This window comes from Poecilia formosa, unplaced genomic scaffold (assembly GCF_000485575.1).
Source record: "Poecilia formosa unplaced genomic scaffold, Poecilia_formosa-5.1.2 Scaffold2, whole genome shotgun sequence".
Lineage (NCBI taxonomy): Eukaryota > Metazoa > Chordata > Actinopteri > Cyprinodontiformes > Poeciliidae > Poecilia > Poecilia formosa.
The window spans coordinates 2,387,174-2,414,309 of NW_006799941.1; the positions used below are offsets into that span (position 1 = coordinate 2,387,174).

A 27,136-nucleotide genomic window follows, 5' to 3' on the forward strand; every position below is an offset into this window, starting at 1 on the left:
GAAGTAAAAAAATACATCTTCATTGATGCAATGAAGTATCATTTCACATTGGGCTGAAATGGACTATCCTGTTTGTAATGGATTCGAATAGCAACACACATAACCTGCTGAAATTATTCCTTAAATGTTTCTCTTTGTAAATAGACTTGCTTCCTGCCGCATGGAAAGTGAAATTTAAATCAGTGGAGCTGGTGGGGATTAAGTGTCCGATTCAAGGACGCTGCAGGAGAACTCATTTCTTCTCTTTTTTTCACTCATATCTCCACTGTGGTGGGTCTTAGTCACATGCTGGATTCACCATCCACCTTCTTCTACTTTACTTTACTGGCGCTTCATAGCATGTGTGGTACACAAATACCGGCGTCACTTTATCTGATCATTTGAATCATTTAAAAAAAAGCACCATGTGACAATAATCCAGTAAATAGTCAGAACCAAATCAAACCTTCTTCTTAAAGTCCTTTCTGACAGTTTCCTATGGGAAAATGACTCAGTGATTAAAGTACAAATGCAAATATTCTTGCTATATTGCCAGCAGGGAGAAAATACCAAATCTAATATGCGCACATGCAAACAATTGTGTTTGGTTAATGGATAGAAATGTTGTTTTCAAAACCACATGTTCAACAAATGTTAAGCGGATTTTGTTTGCACTTTCTAACCCCATAAACAAAATGTTTTTTTTTTTTTGTAATAATAAAATGATAATTTACAAAATCTACAAGTGAAAACAGAGGAGAAAGATTAAGGATAGAACACCTGGCAACAAAAAAGGAGGGGTGAATGACAGGATGGAGAGTTTGACATGTGCTGAATATGAGGATGAGATAAAAAAAAAAAATTTCAATCACTTTTCCGGCAGCATATTAAAGCACTCCCTTGCCTGAATGCAGTGACTGACAGTCTGCTGTTTGCATCTTTATTGTTTTCCAGGCTGACATTTTGCATTTGATGGGCTTGTGCCTCAAAGGTTGCAGAGGGAATTCCCCAGTGCAGAAGAGCAAATTCCACACTTGAAGAGTAATTACCCAAGATATACAGGCAGTATTTTATTTACTGGTGAGTGGAATAATAGTGGAGGTGAACAAAGTGTCCTTAGGTTTACTGAGGCGTTACATAAGGGCACGATTCATTAAACTAACAGACTTTTATTGTGATAAGGATTTACCCCAATGTGACACACATTTGCTACATTGCCAAATCTGACCAGCAGATGTCACTGTTGATTCACAAAACACAAGCGTTATTGCACAGTTTTTAAATTTGCAGTGAAAAGAAATTATGAAAAGAAAAATTATACTCAGTCTTATTGGCATCAAATAAATAAGTAAAAAATTCCTATTAAGAAACCAATTTGTGGAAATAAGCAGTTCAAATGATGTATTTAATGTCTATAATAAGTGTTTGATTTCGATTCGGGGCATCTGTTTTAATTTTGTAAATTTAATTACAATGCTTTGAAAACTGCTGTTTCGTTTCTCATTTATAATTACAGACCATTACTGATTCCCAAAAGAGCTGAATGGCTTAAATGGAATATGGAAGATCAGAGATGTTTACTCCCACAAACACACACGCACCCACGCACACGCACACGCACACACACACACACACGCGTATGCACGCAACCCAACCCACCCTGCCCCTCTCACATACACTTAGGACTATGTATTGACCTCCATTCACTTTAGTAACTGCATTTATCCAGACACTTTCCCTAAAATTAAGCTTTAGTTTGTTCCTAACCATAACCTTCTCCAATACTAAACTCACACTATGCCTCTAAATCTAACTAGAAGAGCACAGAAGAACTGCAAAAACAACTGACAAACAGGAAAAGTTCACACACATAGTAAGTCCTTCTACCAAAGGACTTTGCATAGACTTCCATTCATTTTCATTCATTTTTAAAACCTACACTGACATAAAAATTCATAACTTACTCCTCAGGCATGAGTTTAAAAACAGTGCCATTAACATTTGGACTGCTCCTTTGCTATAGCCCATCAGTCAACAGAAGGTTGCTGATTATGTCAAAACATTTCTAAAAAGAAAAATATAAACAAGCAGCCAAACAGAGATTAAATCATCAATTACAAACAACTGCAGAGTGGAAATACTATTGAGACCTTTCCCTTTAGAAAAAAAAAAATTAAATTAAATTAAATAAGCATTTTGTGCATTTTACATATGGATTTGATTCATTATTTACTGTAAAATAAATCTTCAAACACTGTTAAAATTCTGCAACTTCAGTGGATGTGGCATGTTTTTCATCTGCAGCCACAGGAGGTAACCGGGTCTGTAACCAGAAGCAGATTTTACATTTTTATGAATAAATTGAAGCTCTTAAGACAGAACTGCTTCACTACACTTCTTAAAGGGTATTTACTGAAGGTGAGGCTTTTTTCACTGAGGAATCCAGGAGTTTAAAACATCTTGGTTTTGACTTGCTCCTTTATACATTTTTCCACTTAACTTACAATTTCTCGGTGACTTTCCAGCATCCACAAAAACAAACCTTTGACTATTTTCTTCAAAGTGTCCTTCGTCTTCCCAGCTCTTCCTTCTTACCCATCTCTTTTACTCAACCATCCCTTGTTTCTCTTTTCCTCCCCATTCAACAGCTTTGTTGGTGCCTCAGAAATAGATTATAACCTCAACAATTCATCAACATGAGACAAAAAAAATACTGATCAGTTCACCTGATGAATAAAGAGTCCTGTGTGTCTCTCAGCTGTGACTTTTCACCAAAAAAAACAACAAGTGCCCATTTCCATTTTATGTAACCAATGCAGCTGCTAGCGCTGGATGTGTGACAGTTCACACTTCACTCATTCTCTATGCTCAAAACAATAAACCCCAAGCTTCTTTTTAATGGTTCGAGCCACTGGCTGTCTCGAGACTGACTCGCAGCTGCCACTCTTTTGGGCTGTGACGTGGGGCTTTCGCAGGAAGATGTAAGTGGATATGTGCCGATCTGTTCGATTTTGACCTTCTTTCAGGCTAAAGTTGGGCAGACCAAGATGATTGCTTTGCAAAGGTCAGCAAAGTCAAGACACCAGAAGGAGTAATTTGTCTCACCCTGACAGGTGCAACAAACAGAGTGAGGATGACACAGTGTGTACATGCCTCCAAAGCCCCAAAGGAGACGTCTGATTGCCCCAAAATAACTCAGTATGCTCACCAAATGTACTTTTTTTAAAAATATATTTGTTCCCACATACAGTGCATAATGCCTATAGATTTGCATACTTGCATATTTCATTAAGTACGCAACTGAAAATAAAAAGAGCCATTTTCTTTCTCACTAATATAGGAAAGAACAATCATATAAGGGTGAATAAACTGAACCTGCAGCGACTCGGTTTTAAAAATCTCTTTTTAGTTGCGAAACACAGAAGAAAAAGAGAGTGAACACTTTTGATACAAATATCAACTGTGGCAGAAACAAGAGTGGGCTTAAGCACATATTTCTCCTGAGCCACAGTAGTTCTCATGGCCATGGGATTTAAAAACAATTCAAATCTAGGATTTAAGGGAAAGAACAACCTAAACATGATGCAGTTCATGCCTCCGTGATGTGACTTGAATTAAGAGTCAACAGCCGACTGAGGAAGACAAGGCTGTTATTTGTTAGCTTACAGTTGATCAATTAAGAAACCACCTTATTTTACAGATAATTAGCAGGAACAGTATTATAATTTCCCTGTATCTGAGCCATATTAGTCAAATTAAGGATAGCAAGCTTGACTGTAAATGCTGTCTGGATATTTTTCCTTCCGACTACTACATATACAGCATTAGTTTAGTGTCACTTTTTGGGGTCAAACAACATGTTCTGAGGAAACTGGCTGTAATCGGACCTGTACACTTTAAAATGTATAACTTCCTGAGTAAGACAGACTGATTATGTTGAGGAATGTGAGACTTGCACAACTGTTGCATGGCTCATTAATAGAAAGTATTGTGGTGACAGTCATTTAGTGAAATTTCTTCGACAACTTGTCTGGTGGCTCTTTTTGTTTCTTCTTAGTGCATTTGTTTTAAACAAAATCAACTATTCTGTCAAAGGCAGAACACAACTTAAAAAGAAACTCTAACTAACGAGTGAAGTGTACAATTACTGCATGCAGGTTAAAGAGAGAATCTCATCCAGTATTTAAACACAACATCAAAATGTGACCAGCTTGGATTTTATCATGGATCTTTGGAGTGATTTTATTTTGTTTTTGTTTCTCAATGTTTATTTTTATTTTTATTTTTTTTACAAACATTGCACTTCTTAGAACCTTATCTGTCATGTTCAGCCGACAGAGCGGGATCAAACTGACAACCATGCGTGCTCACACCTGCGGCCAGCTTAAAATTCTAACACCCGTGTCTTTGCACTGTGGGAAAAGACTGATGCGTCTGCAGGCATCTGGGGAACAAGCAAACTGCATACAGAAACCCAGATGCTGCAAAGTAGCACCACATTTTGATTTCCACCATATAACCGTCCATGTCAGGTTTAAAATGGTGCTCGATTACACATTGGGAATACGAACAGAACTCACAAAACCAATAACTTCTAAGGTCAAGATGATTGGCTGACCTCAAACTAATGGACTGACACAATAAATAACTCTTTGTCGTTTTTATGAATTCTTTTTCCGCCGTCATTTGCTTTGCAGATATGGCATAGTGTTTCCAAAATCGTTGAATATACACCAGCAGGTATATACACACTTAATGAGTAAGTAAGTGCATGCGTATATTGAAATATTGAAAAGTACATTTATTCAGTAACTCAGTTCATTAAATAAAACACATTATATAAATTCCCAGTCCTTATTTCTGTTAAATATGATGATTTTCAGCTTGCAGCAAATGGAAACATATTTAAGATTAGAATATTACAAACTAATAAGAAGATGTGTTAGAAGTGCACTGATGAAAAGTATGCTTAATACCTGCTTAAAGGTTGTTTTTTTCCAACAAGGTACTTTTACTCTGACAAACAAGCCTCCTTGGAATATTATAGTTTATTCCAAGGGGTAATAAACTATAATATTATAGTTTATTATAATATTATCTACTGGATGAAATACAATCATCTAGTAGATGATTGTATTTTTCATACAATCATCTAGTAGATGATTGTATTTCAACCATCTACTGGATCTTTTCCAAAGACCAAAACTCTGTTTTCTGAGCATATTTCACAAATCTCTGCTAGTAAAAAGGTTGTCCATAACTTCTTGTATCCACTAGTTATTTTTTTTTTATTCTTAAATGATGTTCGATTGATTAAATGTTGGTGAAATACAACATTTGGATTGCGTGTTTTGTGACAAACTCATCATATTCAGACATGCATTGCTCTTTCGCAGATAGTGAATCATTTATGGCATGCATAAGACTTGTTGTATAACAGAGACCTATTTACATCACTGGAATATACAGGCAGTATTTTATGAGGCACCATGAGGTCACCAGGTTATGAACACAGAAGAGCTTTCCCAGTCTGCAGTCTGAGCTGCCATTTAGCAGTCTTGAAGACTCAGAGATGAATCTCTGAATAATTTTCAGAATCAGCCCATTAGCAGGGTCATTAGGAGCCTTATCATCCCACTGCTGCACAATGAGTAGCAGTGGGGCAGCATTATTAACCATGCGGGATATTTCTGTCAGTGTCTTTCTTGTGTGTCAGTCAGTGCCTCCGCTGGCTCAGATTGTTCCCACTGAAAAACAGAAAACATTGCTACCAAATGCCATATCTGCTGAGACAAGGTTCCGTGAGTGGACTTCTGGTTTTTACAGCAACTGTTTTGTCATTTGCTCAAAACCACGTTGAGTGTAATGTGCAAACTTTTAACCAAAGATGGTGTTTGATGAGATGGCATAGATTTTTAAGTGGTTATGAGTAAAAATAAAAAAAGTATAGCTATTGATTTGTTTGATGAGGGTGAGTATAGTAATATATTATGTCAGTTTAAATAGAAACAAAAAATGGAAGCATTTAATAGGCGAGCTAATGGTCTGATGTTTAAAATCTATAGAAAATAAAGAATAATGAACTGTATTTTTGTTTTTAATATTCAATTTCTACATAAACTATTAAACAAGAAGCTACATAAAACACATCTTTCACTACCATTTCCATGGGATTCAGGCTCAGAAATGTAACCAAAAGCATAGAAAAATACAAATAACACTGAGAGTGCCTTGGAAAATAAATTATCATCATTGAACTTGTTCCTCTTTTTTCACATCATACCCACAAACTAAAATGTGTTTTATAGGAATTTGTGTGACAGACAAACACAAGATAGTAAATGTGAAGTGCAGAGAAAAGATAAATGATAATTGGTATCCATTCAATGTTTTTTTCAATGAAAGATAAATGCAATAATAAAGACTTCCTAGATATTGAATGTATTATGCACATAGTTTATATCCAACAAAAAAATAAGAAAATATTTTACTGTTACTGTTAAAAGAAAAAGCGTGCAGAATAGTACTGGCTAATTTCCAGTAATTAAACATAACATAAATATAATTTTGACAACGATTGAACCCTACAACATCCATATTGAAGAAATACAGAGCTTAATTGATTCAATGCTCTTTCAGAGTTTTGGAGATGAGCCTTAATGGCAGAAAATGAGGCAGAAGCTGAAAGAAAGCTGTTTCTACATTTACAATCTTTCACTGACAGCATGATTGTCCAAATGTTCTGCATCTGTTTGGTTCATCGCAGTCACATCTCAGATGGCCTTTCTCCCTCAGAATCACTTCATGTCATTTTTAAAAATCATTTATGGAAACAGATGTTGGTAGTTCACATAAAATAAGGACATTTGACACTAATTTAAATCTCAAAATTCAATCAATCACATTTCTACAAAACACTAAAATGACAAATTGACCAATGCTTCTGGTCAAAAAAACATTTATGTTTATAATCTTGCTGAATAGTTTGTAAGATTGTATCTGATTGAAAATAAATCATAGGAGGCTTACACATCCTAGCAAAAAAAAAAAAAAAAGAAGTTTGATACGGTCTTTAAATTCTTGAAATGAAATTTAACAGTTGTGGAAATCCCTACACTTGACTTATTTTGAGAAATGAAGTGGAATATCAACTAATACCATCAATCTATTGGTCCATTCATGCACTGTCGCCACTTGTCTGTACAGGGTCATGGGGGAGCGTAACGAACCAGTCCATTACAGAGACACACAGGAAAAACCACCACATACACCATTATAACTAAAAATAATTTAAAGAGACCAAACTTTCAGTGGGAGGAAGCCAGAGTTGAATCAATGTGAACATATATAAATCAGTCATTGCTTTTTTTTTTTTAACCATATCTACAAGGAAAATGTTTTCCTAATAAAAATGTTTATTTGAAGTAGATCTACAAGATGAAATAAGAAATAAAAAACATAACAATGCAAGCTGTTTGTGAGTTCTTTGTCATGGTTTACCTGTGTTTGGCTCAAATAACTCCAATGTTCATGCACATGCTATGAACTTCTAATTACACCAAAAGTTCCTTTCATCTGTTCTCTTTGGAAATCAATTAAAAAATAACTTTTACAATCATCTGATTGTTGCTTTATACTGTAATCCAACTAAAACTCCTGTAAATCTGGATCAGAAGCTACCAAAAGGGGAAAAAAAATGTATATTAGATGATCTGGACAATACACGTTTTGTTTTTTTTTGTTTTTTTACACATTCTGCATGTTTTGTTTTCCTTAAAATAGAGACATGCTGATGCTTTCCCAGCAGCAGCAGCAGAGATGTCTTAGAAATCTATTCACTTTTTGTACTCTCTTTGCTGGAGCTGCAGGGGCGTCAGTGTTTATTCCAGTAGTCTGCAGGAGAGAAGCCAGTTACACAACAGGTTGTCAGTCCATGTGATGGTGCTACAACAGAGACACAGCAGGCAACCATGCATACTAACCTTCACCTGCAAGGTAAATTAAGGCTCACCAGTTAACTCAGCCTGGATGTCTTTGGACCAAAGGAGGAAACCAGGATGTCTGGATGAATGCTTGCACACATGCCAACTTCACACCAAAAGTCGTGCACAGATGATCTATAAATTTCTTGCTGTGAGGTGATAGTATTAACCTCTAACCTACTGGGAAGACTGTCACAAATCCAATCATGCCAAGTACTTTGCCAGTCAACACCTAGTGTTCTAGCTCTAAAGACAACTGAAAAGGTCATCTCTCATCTCTGACCATTTTTTTTTTTATTATGGCTTTTGGCTGAAAGGATTTGCTACCTTAAAGCACTTGTAACACGTATGAAATCTTGAAATGTCTGAAAAGCACAGACATATGACCTTCAAATATCTGATCCATATGTCAAGCTATATGGCTCATATCAAATTAAACCGCAATGTTTTATTTCAGTAACCCTTTGATGTTTGGTTGAATGGTTAGGTTCCTATCATGAATGTCCAATTTGGCTTAAAAAGCAATATTTCTGCAAACCTAAAAAAAACCGAAGCTACACAAATTGTGGTCAAAATCTCCGACATATAGATGCCAGACTGCAATAAAGTCATTTGATTGAAAAAAAAAAAAAAAAGGAAAGTAGAAAAAAAATATTGCAGGAAATTGTTGATCTCTATTCTTTGGAATCATGGCATGCACTCATATTTTTTTCACAATAAAATTTCCATTCTGGTTTGTTTTTATGTAATATAGTGAAAGTGTGTAATCTGCTGTGTGTCTTTTCTCTTCCACTCCAGGCCACAAGGGCTGGTGTCTTTGAACTTCTAACATGTCCCTGGTCCAACACACCTGAATCAAATGACTGAATCACCTCTCATTATGCAGTCAGGTTATCCAGAATCCTGCTTGTAACCTGATTGTTTGACTTAGGTGTGTTGATGCGTAGAAACATCTCAATGTTGCAGGACACCGGCCCTCAATGACTGGACTTGAAGACCCCTGCTTCAGACCCATGAGGTTTGAAATATCAAAACCTAACATGGGCCAGATTCATTTTTTTTATTATGCACTGATTTGCAAAACCCTTGACAATAAGGAAGTTCTGCCCTCTTTATTTCGCTTTACCATGATGTCAGAGTGAAAACTTCCGTCTCTCAGCAATTATAAAGAAAATGTTTAGCTCCCTCTGCAAATTTCTGCATGTATCTTAAAAAAATAAAAAATACGCATGACCGCGTGTTGTATCCAGGTAATGATTGCACCAGGCAGAGAGCTGTTACGAGGTGCCAAAACAAGGTGACAATAAATTTGCCAACGCTTGCTCATTAGTTGTCCAGACATTCAATTACCAGCAGACGGAGTCCGAAAACGCTGGCTTTATATGAATATGAACAAGATGTTCATTTAGCATCGCTTTTTTAAAATACATTTTTTTAAAAATCCTTGAGTTCTAGTCAAATTTTTTCTCATGTTCCACATTTTAACAGTTATCAGTGTTTGACTAGAAACCCCTGAAGAGATCTCTCTGTTACTCCTAAACGAAGGTTTGTTTCATGATGCGCACAATTCTCGTGGTCTTGGAAACGCAAATTATTCCTCCAGTTATTCTGACAAACATAATTCTTGCACAAACGAAAATTAATTCACGTTCCTCTAATAAGCGCTGTTATTTCTCGAGATCTGGAGGCATCCAATTTCTTTTTATTATTTACAGTAAAGTCCAGGTCTAACAGGCTACTATGAGGAAGTTGCTCACAGTCTGCGCGTAATTGTCCAGTGAATCATCCTCTGAATCATGGCACTGCAAATGATTATGCGCCATTCCCAGTAAAACCCCCGTTCCTACAGCCTGACGAGCTGCTGTTCGCCGGTTTATCATACTAACTCCAAAGTTCAGCCCAGAGACGTGAACGAGGAGGAAGGACGTAGCTGAGGGAGGGATGATAACGATCCATTTCCAATTCAAACCTGTCTCCCACTCATTTTCGGATTCCTGAGCGGAAAACAGCTTGGAAGAGGATTTTACTGAGCGTATATCTCTTACAGTAAGTCTAACACTTCGCATGAGTTGTGTTTTTTTGTTGTTGTTGTTGTTGTTGTTTTTTTAAAGTGAAACTTTTTTATGGAGTGGTTTTGACAAATTGTAGAGAAAATGCGCATTTTGTGGATGTTTTGGCAGGAAAAGAAAGTTCCTTGTGTAACATTATCACCGCCGCTTCTCAACAGGTGTCTTCCTGCGCGTCTACCGATAATATTTTTTGATAGATGCGCCCTATTGAGCTGCAAGAGGACAAACGACGCAATAATTATTGTGTGTTCCTTTCTGTAATGAAATTAAACATTTTGCATTCTTTACACATGATTGCATTGTAGCCTACGTGCAGCGCACAGCAGGTTTATTCTCCCTGCTGTTCATATCCTTACATAGTCTCGTTGTCTGTAGTAAGACGGTACCTAAATGCTTGTGTTGCGGAGGCAGGTACATAGAGATGGAAATGATACACAAACATTTACCTCAGATTTAACACCAGTAATATTTATGGAAGCTTCAGGTGATACTGCTAAATTAAATATTTTTATTGAGCTCTCTTTACGGGATGTCATCAGGACATGAGGGACAGCACGTTTACAGCCTCTGCTTCCCTTTTCAGTCTGTTATTGTATCATATATAAATGTTTATGTTACTTAAAAAAAAACTGGAATGTGGCTTCGCTTCTGTTTACAAATGGGTGAAAGATGAAAAAACATCCATCCATCAACTGTAATGCTTACATTTAAAGCTGGCCCAAGGTATAAGCAATTCAGCTGCCCTGAGGCGGGGAAACAGGTCAGCAGAGAAGCATGAGCCTCAAAAAATTTAATTAGTAGTTTAGGTTATTCAAGAATGAACACACTTTTAAGTTTTATAGCAAACGTTGGCTCAATGTCTTCAAAATATAAATATAAAACAACAAAAACAAAAACAGATATAAACTACTGTGATCATAAATAGAAAAATATCTATGATGTGATAATTATGCTAGTAGTCTTACTGTTGAAATTGGATTTCATATTTTTTAATTATCTGTACAATAAATTCAATTTTATTTGATTCTCAACAGTGAAATTTGATATACCGACAAAATTTTGTTACTGATTTAGTTGTGCCTGTGCAGCAGTCAAACTACTGACTAGTTATGCATTCATAACTAGTTATGCATTCCAGTCCAACTTTTCTGTATCCACATTTAAACCCTGCACACCAGGGACACCAAGTATGACTACCTGGTGAGTTGGGGTGAAGGTGACTCAGGAGGGAGGAGTTCGACCTGTAGCTGGTGGTTTGCCGGTTCAGAATCCCCACTTTGTCCTCTCAATGCATCTTGTGCAAGACATTTTGCCCACCTTGCCTGCTGGTGGTGCTAAGAGGGCCAAGGGCAGCGGTTGCTACAATGTAGCTTACCACCAAAGTGAACTGGAGAGCACCTTCAGCTGCATCCTAAGTGCACAAAGACCTGTTATCATAGATCCTTCCTTAGACAGTCTATATTATCATCGCTGGTCCCGACAAATTCAATAAGTGTCTACATACATGCTGGTGTTTGTACATTTATTTGCAAAGTTGTTCTCATTTTAAATAACATTTCTGTTGACATCTGGACGCCCATCTCATATTGTAAATAGTCTGTTGTTTTGTGCAAATATTTTTATTATTCTATTCTATTCATAAAAATAACATTGCTTATACAATTTATTGTTTTACTTATTTTATAAGTTCTTTGAACTGGAATTGGTTTCCCGTGTCAGATTCTGATGTAAGCCCCTAAAAGTTTTGGGCCAAATTAAAACATGGTGGAAAACAAAAACACAAAAAAACAAAATTTGCTTGTTCAGCTTAACTCCCTGTAAAAAGCTTTCTCCATTAATGTGAAACCACGATGAGAGTTGTTATGGATGCACCACCAACCCTCTCAGCTCTCAGTGCGGGTTGGTGTGTGTGTTTTTTTCCTCCACACTGAACACTAAGCCTTAGAAAGGATCTTTTTCTCCTCCTGCTGCTTATGTCATCAATGAGTAAGCATGTATACACACAAACCGATCGAAGAGAAACAGACCGACAGATGACATTATTATGCTAATGTAGGTCTTATCAGCACTGTGAAATCTGTGATTATTTTTCTGAATGCAGGTTCGGTATTTTAAGGCATTTGACATGCCAATTGATTAAATGGTGCGCTGATTTTAAATATTTATGCTTTTAAATTGGCAAAGACCACAGAAATGTCGAAATGAAAAGGAGTTCAATTAAAATATTTAAAAAATTTGAATCTATAAACAAACAACGTCACCTGCACCCATGGCAACTGGCTTATTTTAGTCCGTTCTCATAAAAAATCGATACCCCCAACTGCTACAGATGAATGTTTTCCAGCACCACGGCAATATGTTTTAAAATCACTTGGAGCACTTCATCATCCAGAAGTGTTGCTGTGTATGATTTTGAAAACCCTGGGACACGACATCCATCATATGGCACTGGAGACGTATTAGCAGTGGCTCCTTTTCAGCTCAGTTTTTCTGCTGCTGGGTTGGTGATGGAATCCCATCTCGCTGCCCTTTCCTCGTGTAAGTGTTGAAGAAAGCCAGCTGGACAGTGAATGAGAGAGAGATGAACACAGATTTAACTCTCTTCAAAGCTGCCGAGTTCGCTGTTGAAATAATCCAAGAAAATGCACACCAATATGTTATTTCTGTCTGTCTGTGACTGAGGTCAAAACCCCATTTAAGTTCCACTGAAATTAAATAGAAAATAATTTAGTTAATGATATTTGCTACAAGATATAAACTAGAAGACAGAATACATTAAAATAGTGTGAAGGATTGTGTGATTTTAGTCATTTGTTTTTATTTAGCCTGTTGACGGTCTGTGTCTTATATTCTTACAGTTTCTTGCAAATGTATTCATACCACTCACACACTCATCCGTTTTGTCGCTTTATAGCCTCAAACACAAAGACACCTTGAACTTCAAACACAGAGTACATAATTGTGACATTTTTACCATGTGAGAGGTGCATTTATAATCAGCCTTGCTGAGTCAATAATTTTGCTGCAATTACAGCTGTAGGTCTTTTGGGATATGTCTCTACCAACATCCAGAGACTAAATGTAACTGATTTCTTTTTGTCAAAACAGCTCAAACTGAGTGAGTTTGTGATCAACATTTTCTGAAAGTCTTACTGCAGATTCTCATGTTCAGGTGTGGACTTTGACTGGACCATTCCAACACATGAATATAATTTGATCTAAACCAAGCTGTGGCTTTGTGTTTACAGTCATTGACCTACTGGGAGGTGAATCTCTGCCCCAGTTTGGCCAGTCTCTTACATGTTTTCTGCCAGGTTAGTTCCATTCATCTCTGACCAGCGCTCCTGTTTTTGTTGATGGAAAAAAAGCATCCCCTTACCATAATGCTACCACCACCATGTTTCTCTGTAGGAATGTTGTATTTAGGGTGATGTGGACTAAAATATGTAACTTTTCTAATGTCGTCTAACCAGATCACTTCCTTACACATGTTAGTTGTGTATGTGGCGAACTACAAATATAAATTCATTTGAGTTTTGTTTTCTTTCGTTCTTCCATCTTGCTGGCCTTTGAAAATGAACAAATTTGCCCAGTTCTCCAGCTGAGCACAACTAATAATAATTTTAATATTTTTTTTTTTTTTTTTTTTTTTACATGAGCTTTAAATGTGTGCAACTACTCCAAAGTAACAATTGGCCTTTTGGTTGCAGCTCTGAATAAAAGGCCTGGTCTTTTTAGGTTAACAGCTGTTTGATGTTTTTTTCTTTTTTGGATGATGGAGTAAAATTGCACCAGGATATGTTCAAAGTTTTTACTATTTGGCTTCACTATATCAACTCAACAAATTTTATGCAATGTATACATTTCAGAAGGCTCATTTGTCATGCTTTGTGTGTTGCAGATATTTGGATTTTGAACAACATACACCAAGGGACAAAGGAAACACTGACCAGCACTGAAGATTGGCTGTTGTTTCTGCTGTAACCGGAGCACAGGGAGACACAAGAAACAAAAGGCTTCAATCTAATGGCCAAACAACCAACAGCTGTCCAGAATGGGACTGGATACAGAAGACTTCATCTCACCTAACATGATGGAATTTGGTCTATCACCTTTTGCAGACTTCCTGGACCTCAGCCCCAACAACTATGTCAACAACAGCAACAGAAGCTGGAGCAACCATCCGTATGGTGATGATCCAAGGCTCAACGAAACCGAGACCCTGCATTACTCACTCCATAACGCTCTCCTTGGAGTGTCGTTGGGCCTCTTATCGCTCCTCACCATCATAATGAACCTGCTTGTCCTCTATGCAGTGAAGAAAGAAAAAACTCTCCACACGGTGGGAAACCTGTACATTGTTAGCCTGTCAGTGGCGGATCTGATTGTGGGAACGACAGTTATGCCCCTGAACTTGATGTATCTGCTGGAGGATGAGTGGAGTCTGGGGCGAGCGGTGTGCCAGTTTTGGTTGATCATGGATTATGTGGCCAGCACAGCATCAATCTTTAGCTTGTTTATCTTATGTTTGGATCGGTACCGCTCAGTCAGACAACCTCTGAAATACCTAAAGTATCGAACACGGGGAAAAGCGAGCTTGATGATCTCTGGGGCTTGGCTACTTTCAATGATGTGGATAATCCCTATTTTAGGATGGAGGTCGTTCACACATGTGGACCTTAAACCTGAGGAGGAGAACAAATGTGACACAGACTTTCGCTTTGTTACGTGGTTCAAGGTGATAACAGCTGTTTTCAACTTCTATGTACCCTCAATTTTGATGTTGTGGTTTTACACACACATCTACTTGGCGGTGAGGCAGCATCTACGAGACAGAGAGAGAATCATTCATCCAGCAGATTCATTTGGAGAAAATGAGAATGGAGGCAATGCCCCAAGCCCTAAAAAAAATGACTCCAAATCCCTCGGGAACGAAACAGAGGTTTCCCTCAAACAACTAAAAAAAGACAGACTGCTAGATCAGAACACTCTAGCTCAAACATATTCACTTGAAGATGGTGAGAAAACTAAATCTGCTTCTTTTAGAACTCACAGAAAAATAGGCGTAAAGTGCCAACAGACGTCACTTCTTTCCATGACAACAAAGCGGCTCAGAATGGCACGGAGGGGTAAAACGTGCTCCCTGTCGCCTGAAGAGGGGCAGCCAGGACCGGAGCTTCCCCTGAGCCAGTCGTCTGCGCCGCAGGATATGGCATGCTCAGGTGGAAACAATGAGAACAAACATCAGGCCTCTCTCAATGAATGCCATGTCACAGTGACAAACTCTGTGAGTGGAGTTTGCGGTATCAGTCCAGTGTCAGACGTGCAGAGGTACACAGATGTGCTCTGCAACAGCTACGACCCCAGTCAGGCGCTACCGTGGCCGGAGGAAGGAGTCGAGGACACCAGAATAGACTCGGATAATGGAGTGACTCTGAAACAGGCGTGGCACAGGTTTATAGACCAATCACGACATCGAATTCAAAGTCTGAGGATTCATAAGGAGCATAAAGCTGCCAAGCAGCTAGGTTTCATAATCGCTGCTTTCTTGCTGTGTTGGATTCCTTATTTCATAGTTTTCATGGTCATGGCTTTCTGCCCAGAGTGTGTGCATCACGATCTTCACATGTTCACCATTTGGCTTGGTTACATCAATTCCACTCTGAACCCTTTCATATACCCACTCTGCAATGGAAACTTTAAACGCGTTTTCAAAAATATTCTCAAGATCAATTTGTGACTGATGTGACTGCAAGAGCAAAGAGTCATGAAATCTAAGCTCTTCAAGTGTTACCAAAAATAATAGATAATACAAAAAAAAAAGTTGATGGTCTTGGATGTTTTTTTAATCGTTGATAAAGTAAAAGCATATTTTCGGTGGCAGATTGTTTTGTACATTAAGTCTCAGATTTTATTTTTGTAACTCGCCATTTTACAGAGTCTTTTAGAGTAAAATGTTATTTATTTTTGTCTGTTTTGCTGATATTATTGCACTGTGTCCAGAGATAAAGGAATTCATTCTTAAGAGCAGAAGTTGGATTATCTTACAGTTAGTTGAGTTGTTATTAATATCAAATGCATGTTTGCAGTAAACAGAGAAAAATGTCACATTCGTAAAGACGTAATGAGAAAGACGTTATGACCACAGAGTGGTAATTAGTGGCTAGGCAGAGCAGAGCCAGCCGGAAAATGGATTTTTTTCCAACCTAAAGTAAGTCAGTTCCCTAAAAAAATACATACAGCTCATGATAACACTACTCTCTCCTTTTGTCAATGACTCAATGCAATCAATCGTCTTTTGTTGTAAATTGGTCGCTCAGGAGGAGGTATTGCTGCAAAGTTTATCACTCAATATAATTTGATGGCCTTCCTTAACTTTTTACCAGTTGGTATGATAAACTGAACTGCACTGCATTATATTTTGGACTGAACTATAATGTATCTATTTGGATTTAAACTGTGATTTATGATTACGATCTGTTTGTCTTTACAATATCTTGAGATGACATTTGTTGTGAATTGGTGCTTTATTATAAATAAATTAAAACTTTTTAAGAAGACTTTTTAAAGGAAATAGCATAACTTTTGTCTCAAGTCCAAACATAAACAATGGAGAACAAGAATTTTATATTGATTGGAAAACATGCAGTTTTATTCTGTTTAGCACTTTCTGACTTGAGTTATTTTTGGTGCCTTTACTTAACTCAACGTTGCAAGTTGTTACAGAGCAGGCCACTGTCTTTATAACCTTCAATGCAAAAGTGACAACGGTCTAAAACTTTATAAAACACTGCCTGCATGAAATGCAATTGAAGTTTTGAAACTGGAATATGATATCAGAAACTGGCTTTGCTCTTTGCTCTAATTTAACCAACTTTACACTTGTTTCGTAGGGCAGAACAGATTTTGTTTTGTGACATACCATACACAAACGGTTGACATGATGTCCTGCTATTTCTAAGTAGGATCTGTGACCCCATGATGCCATGTATGTTTTGACACAGTCCTCTTTAGCAATGTATTGAGTATCTTTCTTACTATCCTCCTCTTTGTGAGTGAAGGCAAGGTAAATTTGAATTCTCATCCAGCTTTGCTGTAAATATTCACAAGTTAGTTTGAGAGGCTAATTTCTCCAAAGATTTATTTTGACTTGTGTGAAATAATATACATTTGCTTCACTTGAATAGTTTGGTGAAGAGTAGCTCCCAGAAATGAGCCCCTGTGTCATAATTGCACCCTTGGGGAATAGGAACTAATAGTCAACTAAAAAAAATAATTAAAAATAAAGAATATATTAAGAGAAGCTGTAGTTATACTGATTTTATAGTAATGGAAATTAAGCATTGGGTTTTTTTTCTCCCCCTAAGGTTTGTTTTACATATGCACCAGGAATACCAATGAGGGTAGAGTGTTATAAGATGGATAAGAACCCCATAGAGCCTCCCTTTAAAAATAAAAATCAAAAATATCCCTTCAAATGAACATGAAATGAGTCAAAAATATTTTGTCATAATACAATCCAAAGGAATTAAACGTATAACTCTGGACTTACTGTATATACATGTCAATAAATCATTAAATCACAGCAAGCATCAATGACGGTTCTATTTATAATGTGTTTCTATTTCCATTCATAGCCAGGAGTAAGAGTTCAAGTTTACAGCAAACCGCAGTATTTTTTATTTAGAGCTATGTGAAAATGTTTTAATTTATTTTGTGTTCTAAAGTTGTTAAAAATGAATAACATGAAACAACATGACACTTAAGTCTGTTGGTAATTCTGTGATTTTCCTTGATTTTTTCATTAATTAAACATGATTTTAAATAAAACTTGTCCTTTCATATGTGGTATACACTCACATTTCAACATTGTGTCTTCAGAAAACTTTTGTGAATAGACTCAACATAATTAAATAGAATTAATGTCAGCTCAGAAACCACATTTTGTTTTCCCAGTTTAAATATTTCTGATGTAGGTTACAGAAAATTCACACCTGACATTGACAAAAAACCCAAGTAATCCACAAGTACAGAGAAATCAAAGCAAATCAATCCACAAATAAGGAGATTGGGGGGTAATGGTAATAACATGGAATATGTTCTGAATATGGTCTTAATTGGTTTCAGGAAAAAAAGAAAGTAAAACCTCTAAAGTTGCCCAATTAACCACCTGACTTGATTCCAATTAGAAAGAACTGAAGGAGTGCATAGAAACCCTGGACCTTTCAAGTTGATGACAGTTTGTGTAGAATAACGGGTCGATATCACACCTAAGGATTACTTGTGGTTGCTATCTAAATGCAGTTATCAAGAAAGACGTTCCTGCAAAGTGTTTTAAGTAACTGTGTTCAATACGTACAGTAACATTCCCATTTTTTATACATAACATCATTTAGGGAGTAATTTGCTTTGATTTTTGTGTGTGTGTGGATTGCTCTGGTTATTGAACAATCCACACACATTACATTGTGTCCAGAGGTCAAATTAAATATTGACTAGAAAGCTACTGTGTTTAACTTGGCTTATAAATTTAACAAAATCAACTCTTTAATAGAAACAGATGCACACGAATTGATATGCAAAACATGGGTCAAAAAGGGACACATTTATTTCCTGTTATTTCAATTTTCTTTGCTCTGTCTTTTAAAATATGCTCATTTACATTCCAATTGCTGAGAGACATTTTAATTTTGTCATGACATTTATCCCTAACCCATATAATTATTTCCATTTTCCTTTTTATATTATGTAAAACTAATTTTGTTAATACTACCTTATGGCTATACACATATATAAAAAATATGATTTAAAATTAATGTAGTAATAATTGTTACAAATATTCACTGAAAACAGACAATTAAAATTTTAAATACTTTCATGTCAAACATACATCTCTAAAACATAAGATAAAAGACCCATGAAAACAAACAAAGGTATTCATTTAAAGCTAAGTAATGAAAATACTGTAGTACTGACTGGTAAGTATTTATTGAAAAGATAAAGATTTAATTTTAATTTTAACAAACAGTGCCAACTCATGTAGTTACAGCTGGGCTGTGGCATGTTCCCTCAATGAGCAGATAAAGGATTGTAACCGGAAAATAAAAAGTAACAACTGCTAAAATAGGCCAAGGCACATTTTTGGCCAAATCTGACGTCAGAATCACAGAAACAGTTCTCACCAGACACAACAGTAAACATTTAATGACAACAGAGCCTCTCTCTGCTGGGAAATTTCTTTCTACGTCTATTTTCTTTTTTTATGATGTTATGTAGCACCTTCTCCCTTATCATTATCCAAAGTGTAAAATATATTATTGCACAGCCCTGTGGGAAAAGCAACCATGAATGTGTGATTTATGCAATATGACTTGTAATTTTCTCAGAGATGCAGCTGCATGTAAAATTCAAACAAATCTATCCGAATCCAACAGTTTAGACCAGGATAGTACTAAGCTGGAAATAGTGTTCACCTGGACAGGTAGGTGTATAAAATAAAACATCCATCAGGTGTCATCTTAGGTGGAAACATTTACAGTAAACTCAAAAGTTCCTCATCAGGTTTTATTCACTCCAGATATTATCACTGTAAACATGGAGCAAAGATCATAAATTCTTAATGACTGGCTTAACTAATGCATCTAATTATGGACCAATTATTCGCCAACACCCACCTCTGTAAGACTTGTAAAAGGCATCTCCATCCAACGACAGTAGGGCACGAAGCAAACAGAAAAAGCAAAGATCTCTATATGTGTGTCTGTGTTTTTGTCAGATGCTTATGAAGTTTTCTATCACAATTAGTGTAAACTTTGTGACACAGCTCATTTACTATTTTTATGCCGATTTTGAAGTCCAAACACCAAGAACAAATGAACAAAAGAAATATTTTCTTCAGCAGTGAAGTGTTTTGTGGTGAGCGTCCACACAGGCCATGACGGTTTAATGCCACCCTAGACAGAAAAGAAAGAAAAATTTATATCTTTGACACTTTTAATATGTATATATAGTCAAACACTAGCCCTAAAGACTAGTGTTTGAGTTTTGGTCCCTGTGCGCCGTCAGTAGCAGTACAGAAGCCCTGGGCTCTTCACAACCAGTAGGGAGCCTTCACCACAAGCTGGAGAGCAGACAATAGCACTTTTACTTCTCCACTGTCTCTCTATCCTGGCCAAAACAGCAACATATTCCTACACCCTATTTCTAATTTCACCGCCAGTGGCACCAAACAGCGTGTAGCAGCCACGAGAGTGAGGGTGAAGATGGCTGCTTGACAGAGATTTTTCTCCCCAGACACGACTCGCCCGCACAGCTTGCAGTTTAATGCTGTGCTCTTACGTGCCAACAGCGCTCAGCTCGGCCTTAGTGTTCACCATACAACTACTCATTAAAGCATCAGTCATACAGGATTTAACCTGAGTGGAGAACATTTCTTTTGAGTCATAAATAAAGTATATGAAAAGAAAACTTTTTAATAGCTCAGTTTTATCGCAGGAATGTGGAAAATGTGAGTTGACAGTGTTTCTAAATGACCTAACCTGGTTTTTGACATTTATTAAGTGCTTCAGCTTTTCCTAATTGACAGCGCTGACAGTATGGTGCTAATGTTAGTCCCACTGGGCTAAAAAGGTCAACGTTTTCCTGACAAGTTATACTTTACACCTGTGACATTTTACAGATATTACACCGAATGAAAACATAACACAAAGTGACAGTTACGCTAGTTTGGGACCAGCTGCAGGATTCCTTCATCTGGGACTGCATTTATTAATTTTTTCTTCCCAGAATGTGAACATAACACCAAATTTCAACATTAATTTGTTAGGTGAGTAAATAAATGGCCAATATGTATCAATACAAGCTCCTACATGCAAACAACACTGTTCTCTCTTTCTGCATGTGTGTAGAAGAGAAAATCTCATAATGTGGAATTAAAGCTTTTTATTTTGACATGTTAGCAGGTTTAATGTTCTACTGACAAAGAACTGTGTTTTTCCTGTAATTTGAACTGAGACCATTTTAGTTTTGGACTCAGTTACTTGGATGATACCAACTTTCTGCACCGGTGCATTCCAAGGAGGAAGACATTTTTCACATTCTGCTTTTAGGGATGTGGACGTACATTTTCTGTTTGGGTCAAAAACGGTATGGTATGAAAAATATATATTATTAACAAAATAATGAAAAATGGCTCTATGTTATGCAGTTTTGAAGCTTATGTGAGCCTATCTGCAAGTCAGAAAACACTTTGGCAAAAGGGAAATAATTCTAATGGTGGAAAAACTTCTATGTGTAAAACTTATCGGTATTTTTTGTGTATTTTGATGCCAACATGTAAATTATATACTACAAATTGGGTATGCTTTCTCTCTTTCTAAATAACATAAACTATTTGTATTGCATATGGTAAACACCAGGACGTAATCCTACCTTGAAAACAATGCTTAAATAAAAACATTTATTCTTTTGATTGAAGCTGTCGAGTGTGGCGTTTTTCTGGGAAGAAACATTTACAAACGGTCCCTAACCGTTTCTGGGAAGAAACATTTACAGACGCCCCCCTCTGTCTGAATCGGATCTCTTACTTTCTGGTGACTGCACAGGTGAAAATAAGATTCATATATATATATTTCTGCATTTTCCTCAAAGTAAAATAGAGATCCTGTTTCATAACTGATGTGTTTTTGTGAGGCTTTGCCTGCTGAGACTAAACAGTAGGGCTTATACCACCAACTGAGTGTGTTTTAGCAGCCTCTGTTATCACTTCATCTCTCCGTCCGAGATGAAAAGAAACGGCGCCTACAGATTTCTGTCTGTTTTCTCTTGCTTCGTCGTTTGCGTGTTCTTGTTCTTGTTCTGGTTCTTCGTCTTTTACTCCATGGTTCTTGCGCCGTAAAACACCGAGGAAGCCGCAAACAGCTAAGCTAAAAGTGACGCGCTGCTTTTACCCACACTGCACCGCTTTATTGACAAATCCTGCGTTCACGTGACCATCTGAAACAGGAAGTAGCAGCTGAGGGTGAGTACAGAAACACTGGAGGAATTTTGTTTTTTAAAATGTATCTTTCGTGGATAAAACTAATCCGAATCGTCTGGTTTGTGTTATTTGTGTGCTTTCTCGAAAAGTAACTCTTTGTATCTCATTGTATATGAGTCACGTGTAAGCTGCTTAAGATGCAGTTATCTTCATTAAGGAAAGCCTTAAAAAGTATATGCTTAGGGAAAATATATTTTGTCCAGTCACAACAATTTTTACGCCACACAACACAAATTGTGAAGTGAAAAAGTACAAGACTTTTTTTTTGTTTTGCAAATAAAATAATTAAATGTGTGGAGTATAGAACCACCACCAGTCAGACCTGCAGATATTGAGGAGTGTATTCCTGCCTTCTTTGCAAATTTAGAGACTAAAACCTTTACCCTCCTTATAAATATTAACTAATTTTTGAAAGGGAATCTGAATGTCCATTTCCATATGCTGGAAGTTTAACCCAGTTTCAAGCCATTTGCAGTCACAAACAGTGACTTCAGTGTACCCCATTTCACAGTAAGACTATCTGGTATCAGAAAATGAACTATAGGTCGTTTTGACAGGTTCTGAAATAGGATGTCAGCATATTGGGCTTGTTTCCTTCAAAGACTAGGAAACTGTTGTGTCGCAGTTTGACTGACATAACTTTTATTGTGTTCTCCCATCTGTTTCTTCCTCTACTGTTGCAGAACCATATTGTAATGAGATTTCCCCTCATCTTTGTTAGCGTTTGTTTCCCAACATGGCTCACTCTGATGATCTCTCTGTTTTACATCAGCTGAGACTCAAACAGTGAAGCTAGTAACTTATCGTGACACAAAACTTTCCACTGGAAATACTGTGGATGACTGATTGGTCAAAGTCATACGTTCTGACAACTTGCGACATAAACCTGAAATATGTCAAGGCCCGGTGTGTTGTGCAAGGGAAATCAGGACAAATCTGGTTGAGAAAAAGCTTTTCCATGAAATGGAACAGCATCTGTTCATTGTCAGTGTTACACAGGGTCAGTCTGTCAAAAACTGGCCTGTTAAAAGATGTGTGTTCAAAACTACAAGAAAAAAAAGATTACAAAAGGCATTTTTTAATAATTATAATTTAGAATAATTTATGTCAAACTGTAATTTTATTTTAAAACAAAAGCTAATTAGAAAAGTTGCCATTTGAAACTTAAGATCACCTCTTGGGGAAAAACATAGACATTTACCAGGAAGTATTATATTTAATTTATTAGTAACCCTCTCAGACCCAAGATTTACAAAAATGCAAAATAAAAATTTTATTGCGATAAGGTGATTAACAATTAATAATAAATTATATCTGAATGGCTGCGATACTTAAAGTGAACTCAGAAAATTGCATTTGTGTGTATGAGGTACAGAAAAAATGTCTGAACAAAGATTTCCTTTTTAAAACTGTAAAGTTTTATTTGTGTATTATGTTTATCCCGTTTGTTTCCTTTTTTTGGTTTTATGTCAAAGCACCTGAGGTAAATAACTCTTGCTAAAATGAATAATTTTGTATTTGGCAGTAGCTGAGGATTATATTAATCCCACTACTGGTATTCCAATTTCTAACAATTCATCTGCAAAACAAACAATAAATGCAGAAGTGTTCCTGCTTATACGGCTACAGTGGCAGCAATAATGATTTTATGTGTAAATGAATAAATCATGTTGGTCAAAGACATGATTGTCAATATAGTTTTATCGCTCTTTGTTCTTAATAAGTATTGCTCCCTTTTCCTTCAGTTTAGTGTTTGTAGAAATTTGTCATTGAAGTCCTGATGGCATCTCACATCAGTGGAGCATCATTATCCTCTGAAGACCTCAAGCTGCAGTTTGCACCCTTCAGCAGCGCGTTGGAGGCAGGCTTCTGGCACCAGCTCACCCAGAAGAAGCTCAATGATTACAGACTGGACGAGAGCCCCAAGTGCATCAAAGGATACTATTATAATGGTGAGTGGGAATGTTACATCCTGGGACATTAACAAGGAAAGACTATTTATTCACTGAAACACCCAGTGAACAGTTCATCAGTTTTTGATCTGTATTAAACCTGACAGGTGACCCTGTCGGCTTGCCCACTCGTCTGACTTTAGAGTTCAGCGCCTTTGATGTGTAAGTAATACACTTTTTTTGTAGTTTTTTTTAAACAATATGAGGTAGTTATTTTGTTGATATTGCATTTTTATTACATCAAATGCATTAATTTAAAGTGGTATCACAATGGTGAATGCATTAAATCTTGCTATTTGGCTAACACAAATTAAAAAGGACAAAATGAGGAAATACGATCTTAATGATATACAATTGAAATTATTTTATTTTTGAGTTTTTATTCTTGTGAACCAGTTGTATCAAGTCAATTACAATCCTCTAAATGGAAGAGATGAAAAGCTAAGCAGAATGCCAGCTTTGAAAGAAAGCTTTAAGATGATCCATTTGTACAGAGAACACATCAAACATGTGGAAGAAGGTTCTCTGATCAGGCACTACATGCAAACTCATTGTGTGAAAAAATATGAACGAACAGTGTACCTCATCTTACACACACCCTTCCCATGGTGAAACATTATCATGGCACCATCATGTTGTGGGGGTGCCTTATTTATGCACAGTCCATGAAGTGAGTCAGCAGTGATCGTAAGAAAGATGGAGGTAATTTTGAAAGGAAACCTATTAGGGACTGTAAAAGACTTGAGACTGGTGTGGATGTTCACATTCCACCTATACAATAAAACAGTGTTGATCAAAACCTGTTTATACCACTGGTGAGCATTTTAGAAAAAAAAATCCTGGTAGAATTAAATCTTTATGTATTTCCCCTTTATTAGACTTTAAGGGCAAATTGATGCATATTTAAACTGGAGACCTCAACATTAGCAATAAAAACATAATTTATCTCTTGCATTCTACATTATTATTGCACAGATATTGTTTTTTATCGGGGAACCAAGCAGTGGCACTTGTATGGATGGAATATCTGGACTTAAAATTGTACCAAGTATTACTTGTTATATAGAAACAGTCTTGACCTTGATGAAACAATGGCTTTTCTTGAAAATGAGACTCTCTTCTTGCAGCTCCCATGAGTCGCCATCAGAATCCCAGGTCTTGTTGACACGCTTGCTGCACTTTCTCTGTTAATTTGCATTGCTACAAGATTCTAAATGTATTTATTGGTTAGCTTAGAACAGGAAGTTTATCGCCTGAGGTCCAGAACTGTCAGTCAGTTTACTTGTAGTTTAAAAATAGATTGAACAAGTGCCACATGTTCCAGTCTGCAGATGCTGGTGCTTTTCCTCTCATTCCAAGTAGCTGTGTTTCACCTTCACCTCCTTATCGGCTAAAGGAAGCCTCTTGGCTGTCATACTGGGTGATTCAAGTGTCTCCATGTGTAGTGGGACTCGACACACCTTCTACACTAGTCACATGTGGCCAAACAGACCGTCCTCTGGGTTTTCATCAAGCTGCATGAGCTTTTCGCACCAATAAAATGCTGTGGGGCGTTAGTAATTTATACTCTTTCAAAGTTATGAGGAGAATGACAAACAAAAGAACCAAACAAAAGTCCTTATTTGGTATAGCGGTTCAGAAAAATGATTGAACTGCAATGCTGCCCATCCTCACCGAATCTGGGTTGTCACTTTAGGGAACAACACTCTCCTCCACTCGATTCACAACAGCGCTTCGAGTGGGAAACTGGAGATGGAGAGAAGAATAGCATGCAGGTGCTGAAGGAAAATGAGTGTTCAAATCACACATGAGAAGGCAGGAACTAATCAGACGCCTGAAACAAACCCCATTAAACACACACAGAAACGCACTGACGCTCTCAGCCAATGAGTTGGGCTCACCTGTAACCCGTCAAAGCACAAATGGGGTCGAGAGAGGAGAGGAGAAAGATCCAAGAATACACACAAGGTTGAATGTGTTAATGCATTACGCTGATGGAATAATACTACACTATAACGCAAGACTGTGTTTATACTCAGTGCTCTGTCAATGTATGTTTTTCATACAAGAAAAGGGGAAAGAATGGGTTTGTTTACCTTTTGTCTTAGTTCTTGAAACATTAAAACTGTGTTTGCTCAGATCATTTTAAAGCACATAAAATATTTCAACATGAGCTATTGGTGTGCATACCTGTTTTCAACTTCTTGGAGCTCGTTCAGTTGTCATAGAGCTGGTTCATTTATCAATAATTGATTTATGACTGATTTGGAAAAGTAACAAAAGGGATACGATATCTAAGGACACATTATAGTCGCTGTACTTCACTTTCTGTCTGATAAATTTAATTTACCTTATAATTACTTGGCCACTTGGTGGCACTCAGAACAATACAATTTCTTTACCAGGTGTCAGCTGATCTGTGCTATAAAAAACAAAAAGAAAAGGTCATGACAAAAGTAATTACTCCTATCTGACGCAGCAGAACACTGTGAATTACCCACTCTTGATCCCCGTACCCATGCACTCTTCAAAATGGTGACACATCAAAAGCAACACACTTACCTCAAAAGGTCTGACATGACTTAATTTTCTCGAACTGAGCATAAAGTGAGAGTCCTGTATTGTTGACATGTTCTTTGCTTTCTGATCACTTTCTTTTATTTCAACAATTTAATTTAGAGATTAATCATTTCTTCTTGTTGTTAGTGATGGTCCGACTCCGGCTCGTTGTTGTCCAGCTCTTGGTATGCTGTATAACACCAACACACTCGATGCCTTTAAGGCTGCTGATAAAAAGGCTCTGCTGGAGAAAGAGGCCAAAGAGGTAAAGGGTGTCCTTAAGGAATTTTCACAAACACAAATATGCTTTCAAATGCATTCATGTGGATTTGACGTCTGTGAAACACATGTTAGAGATGGTCACAAAGTTGAGCTGGGCACAGAAAAAAAAAAGAAGATTGAGAAATTGTTTCCTGTGTAGATATGGGAGGCCATACAGTCTGGAGCTGCACTGAAGAACCCTTCTGTCCTCTGCAGATTCATTCTCCTGACCTTTGCAGTATGTTTTTATAAATAACCATATACATTTTTTATTTTCATGTATCCTGTGATTTTCTT

General features: G+C 36.9%; 2 protein-coding genes across 5 annotated transcripts in view; both read left to right on the forward strand.

Moving 5' to 3' along the window:
- Positions 1–8,882: 8,882 nt before the first annotated feature.
- Positions 8,883–17,855, forward strand: hrh1 (histamine receptor H1). 2 transcript variants are annotated; one of them, XM_007549404.2, is made up of 3 exons: positions 8,883–10,007; positions 13,279–13,344; positions 13,932–17,855. In XM_007549404.2, exon 3 carries the CDS (start codon positions 14,085–14,087, stop codon positions 15,768–15,770), a length of 1,686 nt encoding a protein of 561 aa, XP_007549466.1. In that variant the 5' UTR covers positions 8,883–10,007; positions 13,279–13,344; positions 13,932–14,084; the 3' UTR covers positions 15,771–17,855. The 2 variants fall into 2 exon arrangements, with proteins under 2 accessions (XP_007549466.1, XP_007549456.1); XM_007549394.2 differs by lacking the exon at positions 13,279–13,344.
- A 3,697-nt stretch (positions 17,856–21,552) lies between these two features.
- Positions 21,553–27,136, forward strand: part of atg7 (ATG7 autophagy related 7 homolog (S. cerevisiae)) — a 36,652-nt gene continuing 31,068 nt past the window's right edge. The window contains exons 1-5 of one of the 3 annotated variants that reach the window (XM_016670419.1): positions 21,553–21,633; positions 23,813–24,019; positions 24,127–24,181; positions 26,726–26,843; positions 27,000–27,077. In XM_016670419.1, the coding sequence (XP_016525905.1) occupies positions 23,848–24,019; positions 24,127–24,181; positions 26,726–26,843; positions 27,000–27,077 (423 nt within the window). In that variant the 5' untranslated portion in view covers positions 21,553–21,633; positions 23,813–23,847. Of the gene's footprint in view, positions 22,050–23,812; positions 24,020–24,126; positions 24,182–26,725; positions 26,844–26,999; positions 27,078–27,136 lie in introns of all 3 variants that reach the window. The other 2 variants (XM_016670417.1, XM_016670425.1) reach the window with 2 other exon arrangements.